This window comes from Diabrotica virgifera, chromosome 3 (assembly GCF_917563875.1).
Source record: "Diabrotica virgifera virgifera chromosome 3, PGI_DIABVI_V3a".
Lineage (NCBI taxonomy): Eukaryota > Metazoa > Arthropoda > Insecta > Coleoptera > Chrysomelidae > Diabrotica > Diabrotica virgifera.
In genome coordinates, this window is record NC_065445.1 from 114087415 (window position 1) to 114105134 (window position 17720).

The 17720-nt window shown below is 30.5% G+C and overlaps 3 protein-coding genes across 4 annotated transcripts in view; 2 read left to right on the forward strand and 1 right to left on the reverse strand.

The window, feature by feature from the left end:
* Nucleotides 1-17720, forward strand: part of LOC114337994 (uncharacterized) — a 371509-nt gene that overhangs the window by 28276 nt on the left and 325513 nt on the right. The gene's annotated exons all lie outside the window — the stretch shown is intronic.
* On the reverse strand, nt 11407-15935 carry LOC126882051 (uncharacterized). 2 transcript variants are annotated; one of them, XM_050646856.1, is made up of 2 exons: nt 15654-15935; nt 11407-11681 (listed from the first exon to the last, which is right to left on the reverse strand). In XM_050646856.1, the coding sequence occupies exons 1-2, from the start codon at nt 15708-15710 to the stop codon at nt 11424-11426; spliced, it is 315 nt and encodes a 104-aa protein (XP_050502813.1). In that variant the 5' UTR covers nt 15711-15935; the 3' UTR covers nt 11407-11423. The 2 variants fall into 2 exon arrangements, with proteins under 2 accessions (XP_050502813.1, XP_050502814.1); XM_050646857.1 differs by lacking the exon at nt 15654-15935 and adding an exon at nt 11737-12581.
* Nucleotides 16044-16932, forward strand: LOC126882050 (uncharacterized). The gene is made up of 2 exons (XM_050646855.1): nt 16044-16179; nt 16382-16932. Exons 1-2 carry the CDS (start codon nt 16085-16087, stop codon nt 16878-16880), a joined length of 594 nt encoding a protein of 197 aa, XP_050502812.1. The 5' UTR covers nt 16044-16084; the 3' UTR covers nt 16881-16932.

The window sequence follows — 17720 nt, forward strand, 5'->3', positions numbered from 1 at the left end:
AATTACACAACGTGTTCAAAATTACCTCCTAACATATTTATGCGCCCCTAAAAACGATCATTGAATGAGCTACTTACTCTACGAAGCATTTGTAAATTAACACATCGAAATACACTTTGTATTCTATTTTTCATCTCATCCCTTGTTGTTGGATGTATTTTATAAACTTCATTATTAACGTAACCCCAAAAAAATCAGTCCAGTTTATTAAATTCTGCTGATTTGGGTGGCCACGCTACTGGTACATTGAAAAATGAAAATATCTCGAAAACTAATAAATTTAGACATAGGGAATGTTATCTAAAAATAAAAGTACGGTAATGGTACTTTTCAATAGTGATATAAAATACTGGGTGTTCCATTTAAAATTACTGAGAAAATAATGTACTTGCGTTTTGACTCACCCTGTATTTGATATAAAGAAAAACATTAGCAATATCAATCATTCTTGAAAATTTTGAAAATACGTAAAAAAATATGGCATTAATAAATCATTGCTGTTTTGTTTATTTTTATTTATACAGGGAGTTGAACTTGTTACGATTTTCATATAAAAATGGTTTAACTTTGTAAATACCCTGTATAACATAACAAACCATTATATTTTTGTGATGGAGAAGTTAACAGGATTTCGAATATAAAATAAAATATAGGATGTTCCATTTAAAAAAACATAAGTTTGGTCTGCAACTGTGTTATCGAACACCCTGTAACATTCTAACTAATTTTGCAATGTGAAGCTCAAAGGTGGCTAAAATTTTTGTTATTAACTTTTATTGCTATCTATTACTATGGCAAATCTATTGAGCTTTACCCCACTAATCAATCACCCTGTAGATTCAGATGCAACTCTCTGAAGTTCAGATGCACCCCCTGAAAATAATCCTGGGGGCACCCATGCAAGCAATTTGCAGAATTAAAGTCCCTTGCAAATCGCCAGGCTTGTTTATTTTCTGTACTTTTGAATATTTAAATTTACTTTAAAGTTGCCTCAAAGATATTTTTTGTGATAAAAATTTTTCCACGTTTTTTTAAATTAAGTGGTTAATTTTAGGGGTAAATGACCGCTACCCTCCAGCCAGACCTGCTTTTTTCATGAGCCTAGTATGGAAGAGTTACCTAAAAATTTTTTCAGATTGCCTCAAATACATACCCCAAAATGTCTACCAGCTCTCAGACCATGAAGTTTCTCTTAGGCTAAGGCCACACGGGCGATAATTTACGGCGCCGTAAGAGCAGTAAACCTGACGAGGCATTGGTTGACTAACTCCTATTTCATCTACAATTGGTGGAGGAGTTAGTCAACCAATGGGTTTACTGCTCTTACGGCGCCGTAAGTTATCGCTCGTGTGGCCTTTCGCTTACCCCAGATTTTTGGATAGAAGGATACACAATACGTAGTTTTTTTTACTCTTATCAGTTCATTTTTTCGATTTATTTACGTCGGTTTCGAAAGCAGCAATACACTTTCAGAAATAGCAGTATATAGGGGAGTCAATATAGAACGAAAATATGCATTGTTTCGGAAAAATTCAAACAAGCTTATATTTTTCTAAAACTTTTTTTGTTCGTTTATATATATGTTAAAGTAAAAAGTTCTACTCACAGATTTTGCCTCTAATTGTTTATTAATTTTTTAAACAATAACAATTGTTTTGTATAAATAATTTTAAAAAATATTTTTGAATTTATAATTTTACTTTCATCAAATATGTTTCTATTTTGTTTTTGTTGTTGTTGTTTCTATTATGCTGAATCCGAATATGGCATTACAATTTGAAAATTCTTATTCAGAAGGTCTTATACAGTATGTCTGAGTAGCTAGGAACCATATGGGAAACTTTTTTTTATAATCAATTTTACGAAAAAAAGTTATTCTTCTTAAAATGCTCTGCATAGTATAAAATCTAAAACTCAACCATCAGATATCAAATTTTATTAATTTTATACGAGGTATGTCAAAATACAAAAGGGTACAAAATACAAAAAAATACAAAAAGGGTTTTATACGAGGTATGTCAAGGTACAAAAATATGAATTTCGTTAAAGAGTAAAGTGTATCTATATTCCAGAATGCCAAGCATTGTTATTATGAAAAGTTGTTTGGAATTAAAAATTATGTTTTAATATATAATTACATCCTTCTAACTGAAGAAAAAATTTTTCAATTTTTTCTCAAATTACGGATACTGATCATAATTTTATTACAATTATGATAACTATTTTATTATCAATTTTACTAAAAAAAGTTATTCTTTATAAAATGCTCTACCTGGTCTAAAATCTAAGTCAAACTTTTTCAATTTTATACGAAATATGTAAAAAATATGAATTCCTCTTTTAACAGTTTAGTGCCTTTATAGTTCACAATGTTTCAATTAGAAGGATGTAACTCAACATTGAAACATAGTTTTTAATTCCAAACAACTTTTCTTAATAACAATTTTCGATATTGTGAAATATAAAGGTACCTTACTCTTGAGTGAAATTCATATTTTTTGACATACCTCGTATAAACTTAATAAAATTTGATATCTGATGATGCATTTTAGATTTTATACGATGCAGAGTATTGTATAAAAAATAACTTTTTTTTGTAAAACTGATAATAAAAAAGTTATCAATAGGTTCCCAGTTACGCAGACAGACTGTATAAGAGCTCAAAAAAATTTTTGTTTTAGAGAAAAAGGTTTTGATCATTTTGTTTAAACATTTTTTTAGCTGGTAATTTTCGGTTTTTGTATTACATTTTTTATCTTTCAATATTCTCAAAAAGAAATTGTTTATTTAATTTCGAAAGTAAAATAATTTAGTGCATTTTAAAGACTACGTTCTAAGCTTAAAAAAAAACCTATAAAACTGTAATAATCTGTTGAAACTTTAGTAATACCGTCTTAAAGTGGTAGTAATTCTGTAAAACTACGAAGTTTTCAAAAATTACATTTTTGTCGCGAGGGAAAAGGGCCCCGCGACAAACTTTGATATGGAGTCCCCGTGGGGCTAGCTACGCCACTTGATCCATTAGTTAAAGAATTATTTTAAAATAACTCAACCGTGCACTTCGCCGAACGGTAGTTTACACTGCGCCAATGTTTGTGAGAAGGGTGATTGTAGCGTTGTATATAAAAAATTATAGAAGCTATAGTTTAATTTTAGAAAAATCTTTATGTAAGGTTTTTTTTGTAATATTTTCTGAGGTTTTCAATGGGTAAGTCAGTCTTTTTCTAAGATTTATATTTTCGGAGTAATTTAAAAAAACAAATAATTTCGCAGTTCATTTGTTTAATAAAAAATGAAGCACCCACTTCTGGAGTAGAACTTTTTGTAATGTTGTTTATTAAACATTTATTAATCAAATTACAAAAAGTTCTATCTTGTTTGATTATTTCCGATGTCAAAATCTCTATTGACTCTCCTAGTAGTAATAAATGAATCAAAACAATTCGTGGGTTTTTTAAATTTATTCCGAGTTAAATAAAAAAAACTTTCCCAAATTTTTAAAACAGCATGTAACTACGACATGGAATTCAATACAATGTTAATTAGTATTTTCAAAATGTATGTACATACGTGCAGAAAGTTAGAATATACCTGCTAATTTGAAATGATCCAAATTGACGGTTGGAAAACAATAACCGCCACACAACTTGCCAAAATAACAGCTCATTATTGTAAAATAATCTTTTTTAAAACGATTTTCGAAGTGGAAATCGTGGTCAAATTTTTGAAGAGGAAATCGTGATTTTCATTACAATTAATTTTGGCTAAAGGGGATAGGCGCAAAATTTCGGCTCCAATGCTATTTAAATGCATAAATTTTTTTCTAATCCGGAGAAAACGGCATTTTTGAAAAATTTAAACACATAATGAAAGATTACGTTATTACCGAGGGTCGAAAGTCCGTGAAAATTTCTATAATGTTTATTTTAATAAGTTACAGGATTGAAAAAAAGAGGAAAATTAATGGGATTTTTAATTTCAAATATTACATTCAAAATAAAGTTATTGTTTATTCTAAGGGACTTTCGGCTTTCGGTAACAATGCAATAATTCATTCTGCGTTTAAATTTTTCAAAAATATTTATTAATTTTTCCAGGATTCGAAAAAATTAACACCATGTCTGTGATGATATTTTCCAAATCGAACATTCGCTATCTTTGTCATACAAAGCACTCAGTCGAACAGAATCTGGTAACAAGACAGGACAAACAAGGCTACTAAATATTTGACACGGGTTCAAGAATATTTTGAGTTGTTTATTAAATAATATTGATAGTGTATTTAAGAGCAAACAGTAGCGATCAACAGGTAGCAACAAACGCGTTCCAAGATTGCGGCTCTAATTTTGAATATTTTGTTGAGATATTTGGCACACATATTCGTAATATAAGAAAGAATTGCGGTGCAGAGCCCAATTTCAGAAATATGTTAGTATGTGGAAATTACTCTATAACTAAATAAAATATTGAAAAAAGGAGCCTATACCGCCAATAAGAAAGACAAAAAAATACACTTCCTTCAAATAAACATTTTTATCCCGTGTCTAGGTTTTTGTGTCAAATTGGAACTACTAAAAATCGATTTTTTTATAACAAGAAATCGAACGTCACTGACTTGGCAACATTTCGCGCCTGTGTATAAAAATGATTGTTTTTGATGGTATAAACGTCACTGTCAGTGTCGAATTACCGACGCACTGTTGCCTCACTTTTGAAAGTTCGCAGAACTTTCGCAATCTTGGACCGCGTTTGTTACTACCTGTTGATTGCTACTGTGTGCTCTTAATAAATAATTGATTTAAGACGGGAAATTAATAAAAAGTTATTTATTTGAAGTAAAGAAACACATACTTACTCACAATCATTTAATAATACTTCGACGACCGGTTTCGATCTCTACACTATTCAGATCATCTTCAGGTCGGCGTTACAAGTAGTTAAATGCTACAATTAAAGAAAGCCAGAGTTAGAACATTGTCTGGTTGTATCAAAATGCAAATAGAAAGCCTGAAATTTTGAAAGGTATGTGTTGACATTTCAGAACAACAAACTGGTACATACGTATGCACACATATGAGAAACAGATACTCATAAGCACGCATACGCACATAGATGCATGCGGTTTATGACTATTTGTTGAATTAAGTTAAATTTTAAAATTATTAATAACTTTTTTCCAAGAAACTAAAAAACTAAAAAACTATATAATTTTGATCCACTTACATGCCGTTACAAGGGATACTTTGTAAGTTCATCGATAACATGTTTAAACGTCCAAATTATGCTATGCTTATTTATTGTTTATTATTTATGGAAGATCTAAGCAGAGAATATACCAGGATATATTCTGTGATCCAAGTATTTTGTTGTTAAAGATGTTCAAAATGTATATAAGCGTTCCATAATAACAGTATATTATTAAAAAAATCACTTTATCACTTTTCCTCTTTTCTCGATTATCGATTAAGTATTAGTTTTTTATAGTATATAAAATAGTGTAATAACTGAATACCTAGTTAATGAAAAAATAATCATATTAATTAAGTGAATCAATAATTTAAGGGATTGTACAAGTAACGGTTATCCAAGAACATTCAAAACCCATATCTAAGTTAATGATGACAATGTCATTGTCAAATAATGTTTACAGTTCCATACCAGTGAGAAGTTTACTACACGTAATTTGCAGTGCAAAGAAAGAAAAAGTAGGGATAGCCGTAAAATATTTGTGCCTACGCTCTTAACGCCGTCATTAATGTTGCGCAACGTCAAACTACTGTCAAAGTGTAAAGACGCATTTCAAAGTTCCTCTCGAAAATTTAAATTTATTAGCAGTTTTTATTAGTTAAATCCGTTAAATTTTCTTTTTTAGTTTCGTTAATTTAGTTATAGTTTAAGTTTTATATAAATATAAGTCAGTTTTAGCGTTCGAAGCGATTAAATCTTGATGAGCGGACACGGTGACGGTGACCCTCCCGATCCCGGAGAGAACGAATTTTACAAGTTTAGAGAAGAACAGAATAATAATATGGAAATAACAGCGGTTTCAGGTATCGATAATATTAATAAAAATGTCAATAGCAGCTCAAACTTAAGTAATAATCAACTTCATATTTCGTCAAACTCGTCCCAAATAAATACAAATGACATTAGAACTACCTATAAATATTTACAAACTGACACAGGTCCTTTTGAAGTAATAATTGAAAATAAAAGTGATTTACGTCTAAATGCGATTAGGGTTGGTGATATAATACTAAAAAATTGGCCGGAACTGGATAATAAAATAAAAAGAATTGATTTGGCAGGAAAACATCGAGTAAAAGTAGTTTTAGGAGAGTCAAAATGGGCCAATTTTTTAGTAGATCAAAATAAATCAAAAAGGTTTACTGAAAATAAACTTGAGGCTTATGTACCTAAATTTATGATTCATCGTCAGGGTATTTTAAGGAATATTGATAGAGACATTTCAGATGAGGAGTTAAAAAATAAAATTAAAGCCTATGACTACCACTGTAAATTTACAGTAGTAGAAGTCAAAAGATTAAAAACGAAAATTGTTGAGAATAATACTACGGTATATGTTCCAACTAAAAGTATTATTGTGACTTTTAGGGCACAAAGTTTACCTAAGCATGTAGTTATTAATAAGGTATTAATTCCGGTCGAACTATTTGTACAGAAAGTAATTTTGTGTTTCAATTGCCATCGTTACGGGCACGTGGGTGGACAGTGTCGGGGTAAGTCTAGATGTTTCAAATGTCACGGTGAACATTTATCCTCCAAATGCACGGAAAACCCAAACAATAAATGTCTTCAGTGCAACGGAGATCATTTAACTACAAATTTTCAGCTGTGTCCTGAATATCTGAGGCAAAAAACTATTAAAGATATTATGTCTCAAAAAAATTTAACATACAATGACGCAATTAAATTAATCCCCAATAGAACATATGCAAATGCAACTACTAGTGAAAATAAAACATTAAATCCTCAATTTCCCATAGAATTAGCGTCTCAAAAAGCTTTTCCACTCCTTCCAAGTCAAGCTGCTCTTCCATATTCTTCAGGTTTTTCGCAGTCTAGCCCCATAGATTCCCATAAATACACTATCTATAGAAATCCAACGAAAAGGGCCAGGCCTCAAACACCTGATCCTTGTATTAATGAAGAAATCAAAATAACTAAACCAATTGAAATCGCTAGGTTACAAGGGGGTATTTTGAGTCAAGAATCTTACCGAAAGAATATTATTAAAACGAATGAAATGTCAGAAACAGAAACGATAACATTAGTATTTGAATTAGTTATGGATATATTAAAGTCTTTAAATAGGGATAATATTTTAAATGTTCAACAGTTTGAAGTGGTTAATATTATTAAGGACAGACTCAATAAACAGGGATTAAGCTCGCAGACATGAACAAAACCTTTTCTATTACACAATGGAACTGCCGATCGGCAGTTTCAAATAAATGTAATTTGGAGTATTTACTTCATGAATATAAAATCAACATAGGTCTTCTTTCGGAGACTTGGTTTAAACCAAATATTTATTATAATTTCGTAGGTTATAATTGTTCACGTTTAGATAGAGAAGATGGAAAAGCTGGTGTAGCAATTTTAATTAAGGATGAAATTAGTTTTTCTGAGATAGATTTACCTCAAATGGAAAAGATTATGGCTAGGTGTGTGTGTGTGTTCGGATTGGTCAATTTAAGGAAGTTTATCTTGTTTCAGTTTACATAAAACCTTTGAGTAGAGTTACACTGACACAATTTCTTAATTTTTTTAATAGCATACCAAAACCATGTATAATTGGTGGGGATTTTAATTCGCATCATTCGGCTTTTGGATCAGATCTAGAAGATTTTGAAGGAAGAAACCTGTTAGAAGCAATAAACTCATTAAATCTAGTATTTTTAAATACAGGGGAACCAACCCTTGTTACTAGACCAGGCCAAAGAAAAGTGCTATTGATATTACTATATGCTCTCAAAATATCAGTCAATTATTCCAGTGGGAGGTACTTCAAGATCCCCATGGCTATAACCATTTGCCAATACTCATGAAATGTCAACTTAGAGGAAAGCCACCACCAACAAAAAGTCATAAAATATGGAAAATTAACAAGGCAGACTGGAGAAAATTTAGCACTTTGTTATATGAAAAATCATTGAATGTTATTGACGATAGTTATGACAAATTATTAGAAGATATGAACGAAGCAGCTACCGTAGCTATACCAAAAAAGAGTACAAATAAACGAAATACTTGGGAAAAATGCAAACCATGGTGGAATAATGACTGCCAAGATGCAGTAACGAAACGAAAGCAGTTATTTAGTAAATATAAAGAGAATCCAAATTTGGATAATCTTAATAAGTATCAAAATCAAGATGCGATCGTTAAAAGAATTACAAATGAAGCAAAAAGAGCTAGTTGGAAATCCTATTGTGAAAGTTTGAACAAAAATACTCCAATGAAAGATGTTTGGGCTAAATTAAACAGATTCAAAAACAGGAAACAAGCAAATAGACATCAAATAGAGTGGGGAGACTGGACAGAATATTTTCATAGTAAAATCTGTCCGAATTGGGTTAACGAAAAACCAAGAGAGTTCAAAAATAATTATACAAATGATCACATGCTAAATAAACCTTTCACAATGAATGAATTACAACAAGCTTGTAAGAAAAGAAATAATACGTCTCCCGGAATAGACAACATCCATTACCCAATGATTGCTGAGATTCCATTTATAACTAAGCAGCGCTTATTAGGCATTTATAACAGTATATATACAAACAAGTCGAACATACCAGACGATTGGAAAAAATATTTAATAGTACCTATTCTTAAACCTAATAAACCTAGAGATTCTGCAGACTCCTACAGACCTATTGCATTGGGGTCTTGTATAATGAAAACGTACGAACGACTTATTAAAAACAGGTTAGAACACTGGCTGGAGAAAAATCAATTATTATCAGCAGTCCAATATGCATTCAGAAGAGGACGTTCAACTCAAGAAGTTACAACATCATTTGTTACTGATGTACAATTAGCATTTACTCGTAACAACTCAATATCCTGCCTATTTTTAGACATTAAGGGAGCATATGATGTAGTTAATCTAGACATATTGACAGATAAATTATACGCCATAGGAATTCCAGAAGGGGTTATTGCGAACTTAATGAAGTTATACCGTGATAGAAAAGTGTATTTAAATATAAATGGAGTGATAGGTACGCCCAAATCAACATCAATTGGATTGCCTCAAGGAAGTATTTTAAGTCCATTATTGTTTATTCTGTACACTGCTGATGTTACTAGTTCTATTACCGAAGAAACTAGAATACTTCAGTACGCAGACGACTTTTGCATTTATACGGAAAAGAAGTCGATCGAAGCTTCAATCAATGCATTAGAAAACGCCACAGAAAGAATTGCCGAATGGACACAAAGAAATGGATTCAGCATCTCTCAAGATAAATCAGTCATGTGTTCGTTCATTTACGAGAAGACGTTATCAATCACCAAACCAAATTAATATAGGACCTTTCACATTCCCATATAAAACATCTGTTAAATACCTTGGCATAATTTTAAATCAAAAGCTCTCTTGGAAAGAACATATTCATCATTTGTCAAAAAAATGTGAAAACGCAATAAATATACTAAGAGCTTTTAGCCACACAAAGTGGGGAGCCGATCCAAATATATCACTAATCTTCTATAGAGCACTAATAGGTTCAGTGATTAACTATGGTTGTATTTTATATGGAAATGCAAATTTAACTCAATTGGAGATATTGGAAAAAATAAAAAATAAGTGTTTACGACTTTGTCTTGGATGTATACAAAGCACACCAACCACATATTTTAGAAATTGAAGCAGCAGAGCCTCCTTTGCATCTTAGACGGCAATTTTTGTGTGATGTTTTTATGTCAAAACTCCTAGCACAGAAAAGATCTGAGAAAATACAAAACCTCAATTCAAAAATAGATAGTCCCTTCTGGCTACGTAAAATTCATCCCAAAGTAATAAGCAGTTATCAGCTATTAATCCAATTTAATAGCGAGGTTTACAGAAATGACATCTTTCCCTTTTATAATTGTGATTATAACCTATTAGAAGTACAAATTCCTTATTATTATCTTAATATTGAACCACACGTTAATCAATTTAACATAAATACGTTTGTTGAGAAAACAATTCTGAAAAGATGGCTGGAGTCCGATTGTATTTATACAGATGGATCCAAATTCGCTGAGTCAACTGGATGCGCCTTTTACCATTCAAATGAAAATCTATCCAAAAAATTTAAACTTTCAAATCAAATGTCTAGTTATACTGCTGAGCTCATCGCAATTCTTCAAGCTTTGAGGTATATTAATATCCATCACAAGAATAAGTTTGTTATATTAACAGATAGCAAAAGTTCGGTAGACACAATAGTACAAACTAAATTATCAAGCACTTCATCAGTAGTAATTATAAAAATTTTAGAAACAATCCAGTTACTTACGAATACAGGTAAACAAATTTCTTTGGTTTGGATTAAGGCTCATTATGGAATTAACGGAAATGAAATAGTGGATAGACTTGCCAAGGATGCTACTACAACAGGGGAAACGATAGAAGAACCATTAATGCCAGTCACTGATCTACGACAATGGTTTAAGAAAAAACAAATGGAGCAATGGCAACTGGAATATGATATATCAGTAGTATAGCAGACGGGGTTCTAACTCACTTTGGTAACCTGTCCATCAGGGTCTCCGAAGCTGATGGACAGAAGAGCCTCCTTTGACCTTGGGGGTGTACAAGAATTACAAGAAGTGATCGTCAATGACCAGAGGGTTGTAAGAAGTGGTCGCTTATCTCTACATCTCTTCTTCTTTCCCGAAGAATTGTCACCTTGTCACCTGTCTCACCTGTATTTTCTTTGTCTTAAATGTTATGAAGAAGTAAAAGAAGCGGTCGGCAATGACCAGAGGGCTGTGTATTTGACCACCTTGTATATCGAGTGCAAAACTCATCGCTTATCGCTTCATCTCCTCTTCTTTTAGTTAAATTTGTACAGGGTGATCGAAATTTGAGACTTTAAAATTGTTTTTGTAGGTGTTGGTGAGTAAAAAAAAGAACTTGTGTGACTTGCTTAGTCGTATCCAACCCAGCCTAGCCTAGCCTAGCCAGATAGAAATGTTTTAAATTTGGAACTTAAAGAAAAAGCAACGTACCAAATCTAAAAGTTTATTATACAAGATCGATCAATTTACATTTTTTTTTTTGAGGAACTGAAAGAAAAAACAACGTACCAAATCTAAAAGTTTATTATACAAGATCGATCAATTTACATTTTTTTTTTTTGAGGAACTGAAAGAAAAAACAACGTACCAAATCTAAAAGTTTATTATACAAGATAGTTTAATTCATAATAGTGATACACAGCTATGTCGTTCCATAAGGTTGTTTTAATATCCATCCAATACGACCACGTCACCTGATCAATGTACCGGGCCCAAATTAAGTCGTCTCTGTGTAGTGGATGGTCATCTGGTATTTGGGCATTGTAATTTTTTCTATAATTAAAATCTTCATCGGACAAAATCTCTTCTTTAATTTTAAGTACACCCACACCAGAAGCTGGTAATGGTCGATGGATTAAGGGCTGAAATAATAAAAAAAATTAATCACTAATAGATGAATATTTCGTACTAGTGTACCTTTTTATGAATCAGGCATAGTTTCATAACAATACATATTAGTGTCCTTGTGAATTTCTAAGGATCTGTCACAAAAACAAAAAAATCTCTTACAATCAAAACATGGTATTGTTCCATATGTTTTTGTATCCCAGAAGATTGTAGGTAGAGTTTGAGGTATTATGGTTTTTTCAGTCTTAAATTTTAATTTTACAAATCGTTTTTGGTCTATGAAAACTGCCTCCCATTTATTTAATTGAGACTAAAATAAAAAGGAGCTTTATTTAAAAACATATTTTATTCAATGTATAAATACCGTACCAGCTGAGCTTCGTGTTGAGTGGCTGTAGATTAATTAAAAAACGATTTACAAAATTTTATAAAATAATAATAATAAATTATTTATCATTGAAACCCCATGGAAGAGTGTCAGGGGATAAATAATTTATTATTCTCTTATCATCGTATGGACTGAGTGCTACCTTTATTTGAGACATTGTATAAACATCATGCTTTTTCGAAATGATTGAATTTTGGTAAATTTCCACTATTACTTTATTAAATAAACTTGCATAATAATCATCATATGACAGTTCTTTTAATGCAGATTTTTTGATTCCTTTAGCCTTTTTTATTTCCGCTTGCTGATTTAAAATTTTCATAGTGTACATTTTCGAACGTAATCCTATGAAGTGTGTCATCAATTCCCCTTGGTTCTCATCTTTCATGAGACCTAATACTTTTTTATTCCGTAATGGAATACTATATACATTATCCTCTTTGTAGTCTGATGTGTCAAATTTGTCAATATCTTCTTTAATATGTTTATATAAATCATCAACAAAAAACTGATATATTAAACTATCTGTATCGGTATATAACAATTTTGCTTGATCTTTAAATTTTTTTATGACATAATTATAATGAAAGTCATATAAAATGGTTTTGGAAATATCCAAAATACACATCCCTATATATATTGGTTTATTAAAATTGACTTTTTGTTTTGTCATTTCAATTATTACAGTCTGTTCATCGAAAATAGTACAACTATGAAAATTAGGTTGTGAGATATAGAAATTTGCTCCATATCTTCCATTATATTTGTTAACAATTTTTATTTCTCTATGTTTTCTTACATTTTCAATACTTTTTCCGTAAGGGGCATTGATAAAAAGTTTAAATAAGTTTTTTTCAAATTCATTTTTGCTTTTCTTTCGCAAGTCAATGTTTAGATCAATATATTTTTTTAACCAAGGGGATTGTTTAAATTTCAAACATCGATGAATTTTTATTATTTTCAAACCTAAGCTAACAATCTGTTTCAAATATATATAATGAATAACATATTTTTTTTTATCGTACAATGTGGTTAATAATTTAGGAATTGTTGAATTAGAAGATGGTGGGATTATGTGTTCAGGACAAAGAGGCAAATCTTTATGTAAATTAAAAAGTTCTTTTGGATATTCGATGTCTATCTCAAGTATGTATCCATATTCTCCATCATTGGGACAATCTAATATGTTTTCCTTATAAATATCAGTCAAATTAATCCATTCAAAGCCTGCATATGGCAACGCGTAACTCATCGCTGTACCATAAAGATTATTAAAATCCCAATATATTAGATAAGAGACTTCTTTATCAGGATTGTATTTATCTTTCATATATTTATTATTAGCTTCTCCATATCTATTACTACATTGTGAAACTCCTCCTCGTTTTGCTTTTTCAAAAAACAAAACCATCTCACTCTCTCTTAATAATTCCAATTCGATATTGGTTACTTTTAACATAGCATCAAAGGCTAATCCTGGTAAAGTATAATAATGAAGACTATCCAATCCATAAGTTTTTAAACACATAGATCGAAAATTCTCAAAAATATCAGTCAAAAGTAGTACGTCTGTTTTTAAATACAATTCTGCATATTCCTGCAGGTTTTTTATCTGAAATCTAGTCCAAACGTTGCAGGCATGTTGATAGTCCTCTTTAGTAATTCCCTCGTTATTGACTTTACTATAAAAATCGTCAATAGATGGAAGACAAGTGACCTGTAACTTCTCCCAACTGTCTAAATACTCATAAGGGAAAATACCCTTTCTTTTAACCAAATTAAACTTCGAATCATCATTAAAATATCTGCGTGTAATATTTTTTTGGTTATCATCTAGATATGAGGAAAGTTGATCTAATGAACAAGACATAAATCTAAAGGAATCAATAAATCTAAAACTAATATTAGTGCCATGGATAAATTTGGTAAATGATATATACCTCTCTTTGTTTATCGGTAATAGTGATAGATGTCCTTTTATATCAGAGTTAAGACTTTTAATTAAAAAATGGGCGTCGTAGCCAGAGAGATTATGAAATGTGACAGGAATTGTGTACGAAGTCCTATAATTACTGGAATTAAAATCTTTCTGTTCTTTATCAGTTAATGTTATAACTTTTTGAAATTTTTGAAATAAATTTTCTCTATATATTTTCCAAGCAATCTCTTCCAGTTCTTTTACAAACCATGTTTGACAATCACGACCCGTATATATTTTAAAATAGGATAAAGAATCATCATAAGAACATTTAAAATAATAAGCTATACTGAAAGCTTCATGCTTTTCAGTGAAACAAGTTTTCAAATTAATATTATTATTACATTTGGTAAGAATACTTTCAAGATCTGCATATATAACGAACGGAACACGTTCTTTGTGATTAAAATTTTTAAATTTCATTATATAATTTTTTTCGGTAGGTAAAACCATTTTAACAGAATTTAGCTTAAAACAATCGTCTAAATGATTTTGTAAATATGTCTCACTACTAAAATGATTAAAACATCGCTCACAAAACCATTTTTTATTTCGAATGTTCCCAATGTTTTTACCACATAATCTTGAAAAATGTTTAATATAAGCAAAATGAAATACCCTCTGTTTTATGTCCTCCTCCTCATCATTATCATCACTTACACTATTCTCCATGGCATTTAATACAAGTAGATTTATACGAGGAGAAAAATTTGTCTGGCTAAATATCAAAGGTAGAATTTCGTTTCTTGTTCCTAATGTAAAGACATTTATAGCAAGTTTATTTAATTTTTCAAATTTTGGAATATCTTTAAGATCAATGGGAAAACTGATGTTATTAAAGTTTAATATTTTACTAAAGTGAGGATAGGATGATGTTCGGTCAACATTTTTTGTGGCAGGATGTAAGGCAGCAACAACGGACCAAAGAAAACAATAAGGATCAGAATTCCTAACATTAATTACACTTCTAGTATTTTTTATAGACTTAGGTAGCTCAACGTATGTTGAAATACCACCAAGTAATGGATCATATTTGTTTATATTAACTTTTAAGTTTAAAATGTGAGATAGTGCCCATCCACTGTCTTTTTCTTGAAAATCTTCAAACTTTCTTAAAACTCGATCTATACAATTGATTTTATACCAATCCTTTATGTTTGTATTTTGATCAATTATTTCATTTTTCGTGGAAAAATGTTTAACAGACGTTTCCCCATCTTGAGGTTTGATGAAAAGTCCATAAAAAATTACATTAACTTTTAACATACATGAAACTAAATTTTTCTTAATTTGAACTGAAAAACTTTTAAAAGCCTTTTCCATAAATAGTTTGGGGTCTTTATATTTTAAATTTATAATAACGCCTGTCTTAACTCTGCTATTAAAACAAGATTCCAAATCCTGCCACAATAACCCTCTATTACTATTTTTTCTAACATGTAATCTGTTTTTAAAATTTTCTACATAGGTTTTAAGGATGGACATGTTCGCCTCTACACAATGAAAATTTCTAATACAGGTAGCCCTATTTTTTATACATTTTTTTAAAAGTAAAATTTGTTTTTTCAAATATTTTATATATTTTTGTAAATCAGTTTTAGTTTTAATTAATCTACTTACTGTTTCAATCTTCTTCACCATTTCAGTGGAAATTTCATCGATCACTTTAGCACTCATGTTGACCAAAACGTTATACAGACCAAACCGTTATACCAATAAAATCCTGTATTTATGCATTTCAGAAAAAAAAAATACAGTGACGCATTTCTACAACACGCTATTCAACGTGATTATATTATCGAAAACACATTGAAGGTTAACGCTGACGTTAATACATTTTTAAGTCAAATAGTTCACGAAAATACATTATATGCAGATAAGCACATTTTATTCAAAATAAGCAAAGTTTGTAATAATAAACGTTTTAATGATAAACATGTTTTCTGCATTTCAATAAAGATCAAATAGGTCAATTTCTTACTACTTAAACTCGTGTAATTTTAAATGAATCCATCAGTTAGTCAGTAAACGAATAACTAAACACTAGCAAAATGACCGGAGTACCTTGTCAATTAGTGATTATTTCCGAGGATCCAGATAACTTACCAATAAAGGACGCCTTTGTTATTGTAAAGCAGTTATTTATGTAAGTATTTTACTTATTTAATTTTTTATTTGTTCTACATGATTTTATTTCGTCTGACTGTTTAATTTTTTTTTATTATGAATATTTTATTGGAGCATTATAAGTTATTCCAGATCATTACATTTGTAAATTTTATGTTCTGATTTGATTTCTGATTTTCTTTGAAAGACTGTTGGTTGATTCTGTTTTTTTTTTATTTCAGATATGGTGTAGAGGATGTGTCACTTAAGGGAGATAAAATATTTGTCAAACTATCGTACTCACCTAATAATAAGACATTAAAAAAGAAGTTTGGATACCTTCCAATAAGGTATATGAGAATTAAAATAGACAACGAGGAGGAGTTCCATGTACTGGAAGATATCTGCAAAAGATACCGCTTCAACCTTCTGGACGATGAGGTGGAGGAATTTGAAAGGTACCAAGAAAAAAAACAGCTGGTGGGTATAAAGCGACCATTTCTTTCTCCTCCTCCTCCTCGTCCTCCTTCTCATTTTGGTCACTCTTCTCTTCTACCAATGACTTCATCTTCTACACCAACGAATTCAACTGCTCCACCAACGAATTGGGCAACAACATCAGCAGAATCACCAGCAAAAAAACAAAAACGAAAAATGACGAGGACGACGACATCACAAAACCCAGAGGAGGTACTAGATCTTGACGAACTTAATATAGATCATTTCCTGAGTCAGAAATAGAAAAATTGGGAAAAAGTATGTAGATTTATTAAATAAAATGCGTTTTTAATTATTATCTCTTTTATTTCTCATTTACACCTTTTACTTGATTAAAAAATAGTGATCAATCTTTTTGCGATATCGACCATCATTTATGTCGCTATCTTTGAAAATGGATAAGAATCCGTAATTTTCATTCCAACATATTGAACATATTTTTTTTTAAATCTTCAAAAGTCATATCTGTTCCAACGTGATCGTTGTAAATGTGTTTTAGATTTAAATCGTCTTGTTTAAATACAATTAAAATATTTGCATTGTCTCTTATAAGATGCTTAGGTATTTTTGCATAACTCTGACTCAAATAAAATGGATCCACCTGAGAATGTCGAGACATGCTAAAATATTCCCGAATAACATCTTGGTTGTCACACGCAACATCATCAAAGATAAAAATGGAATTGGGCTTCGCTTCAGATGGGTGCATTATATCAGTACTTCCACTGTAAGTATAATATCCTATTCCTTTAATTGGTTCTAATAAAGTTTCTAAATATTTGTACTTTGGTTGCATTAATGATTTTGAGTAAATATACACATTTTCAAATTTTACTCCATTAGCATGTTCCAATAAACTTATCATCACATTGGTCTTACCACAATTTGAAGGACCAACTATAAGACATCTAATAGTTGAAGGAAACAAAACTCCATGCTTTTTAAATTTATTCTCAATTGGCTCCAATAAATTATTCTCCACATCAAGCGTAGTCTTTTGTTTTACAAGCTTCATGTCTGGTATCAATTTGAAAATAAATGTGTTGTGCATCTATTAATAAAAGACCATTTTTAATTTTTATT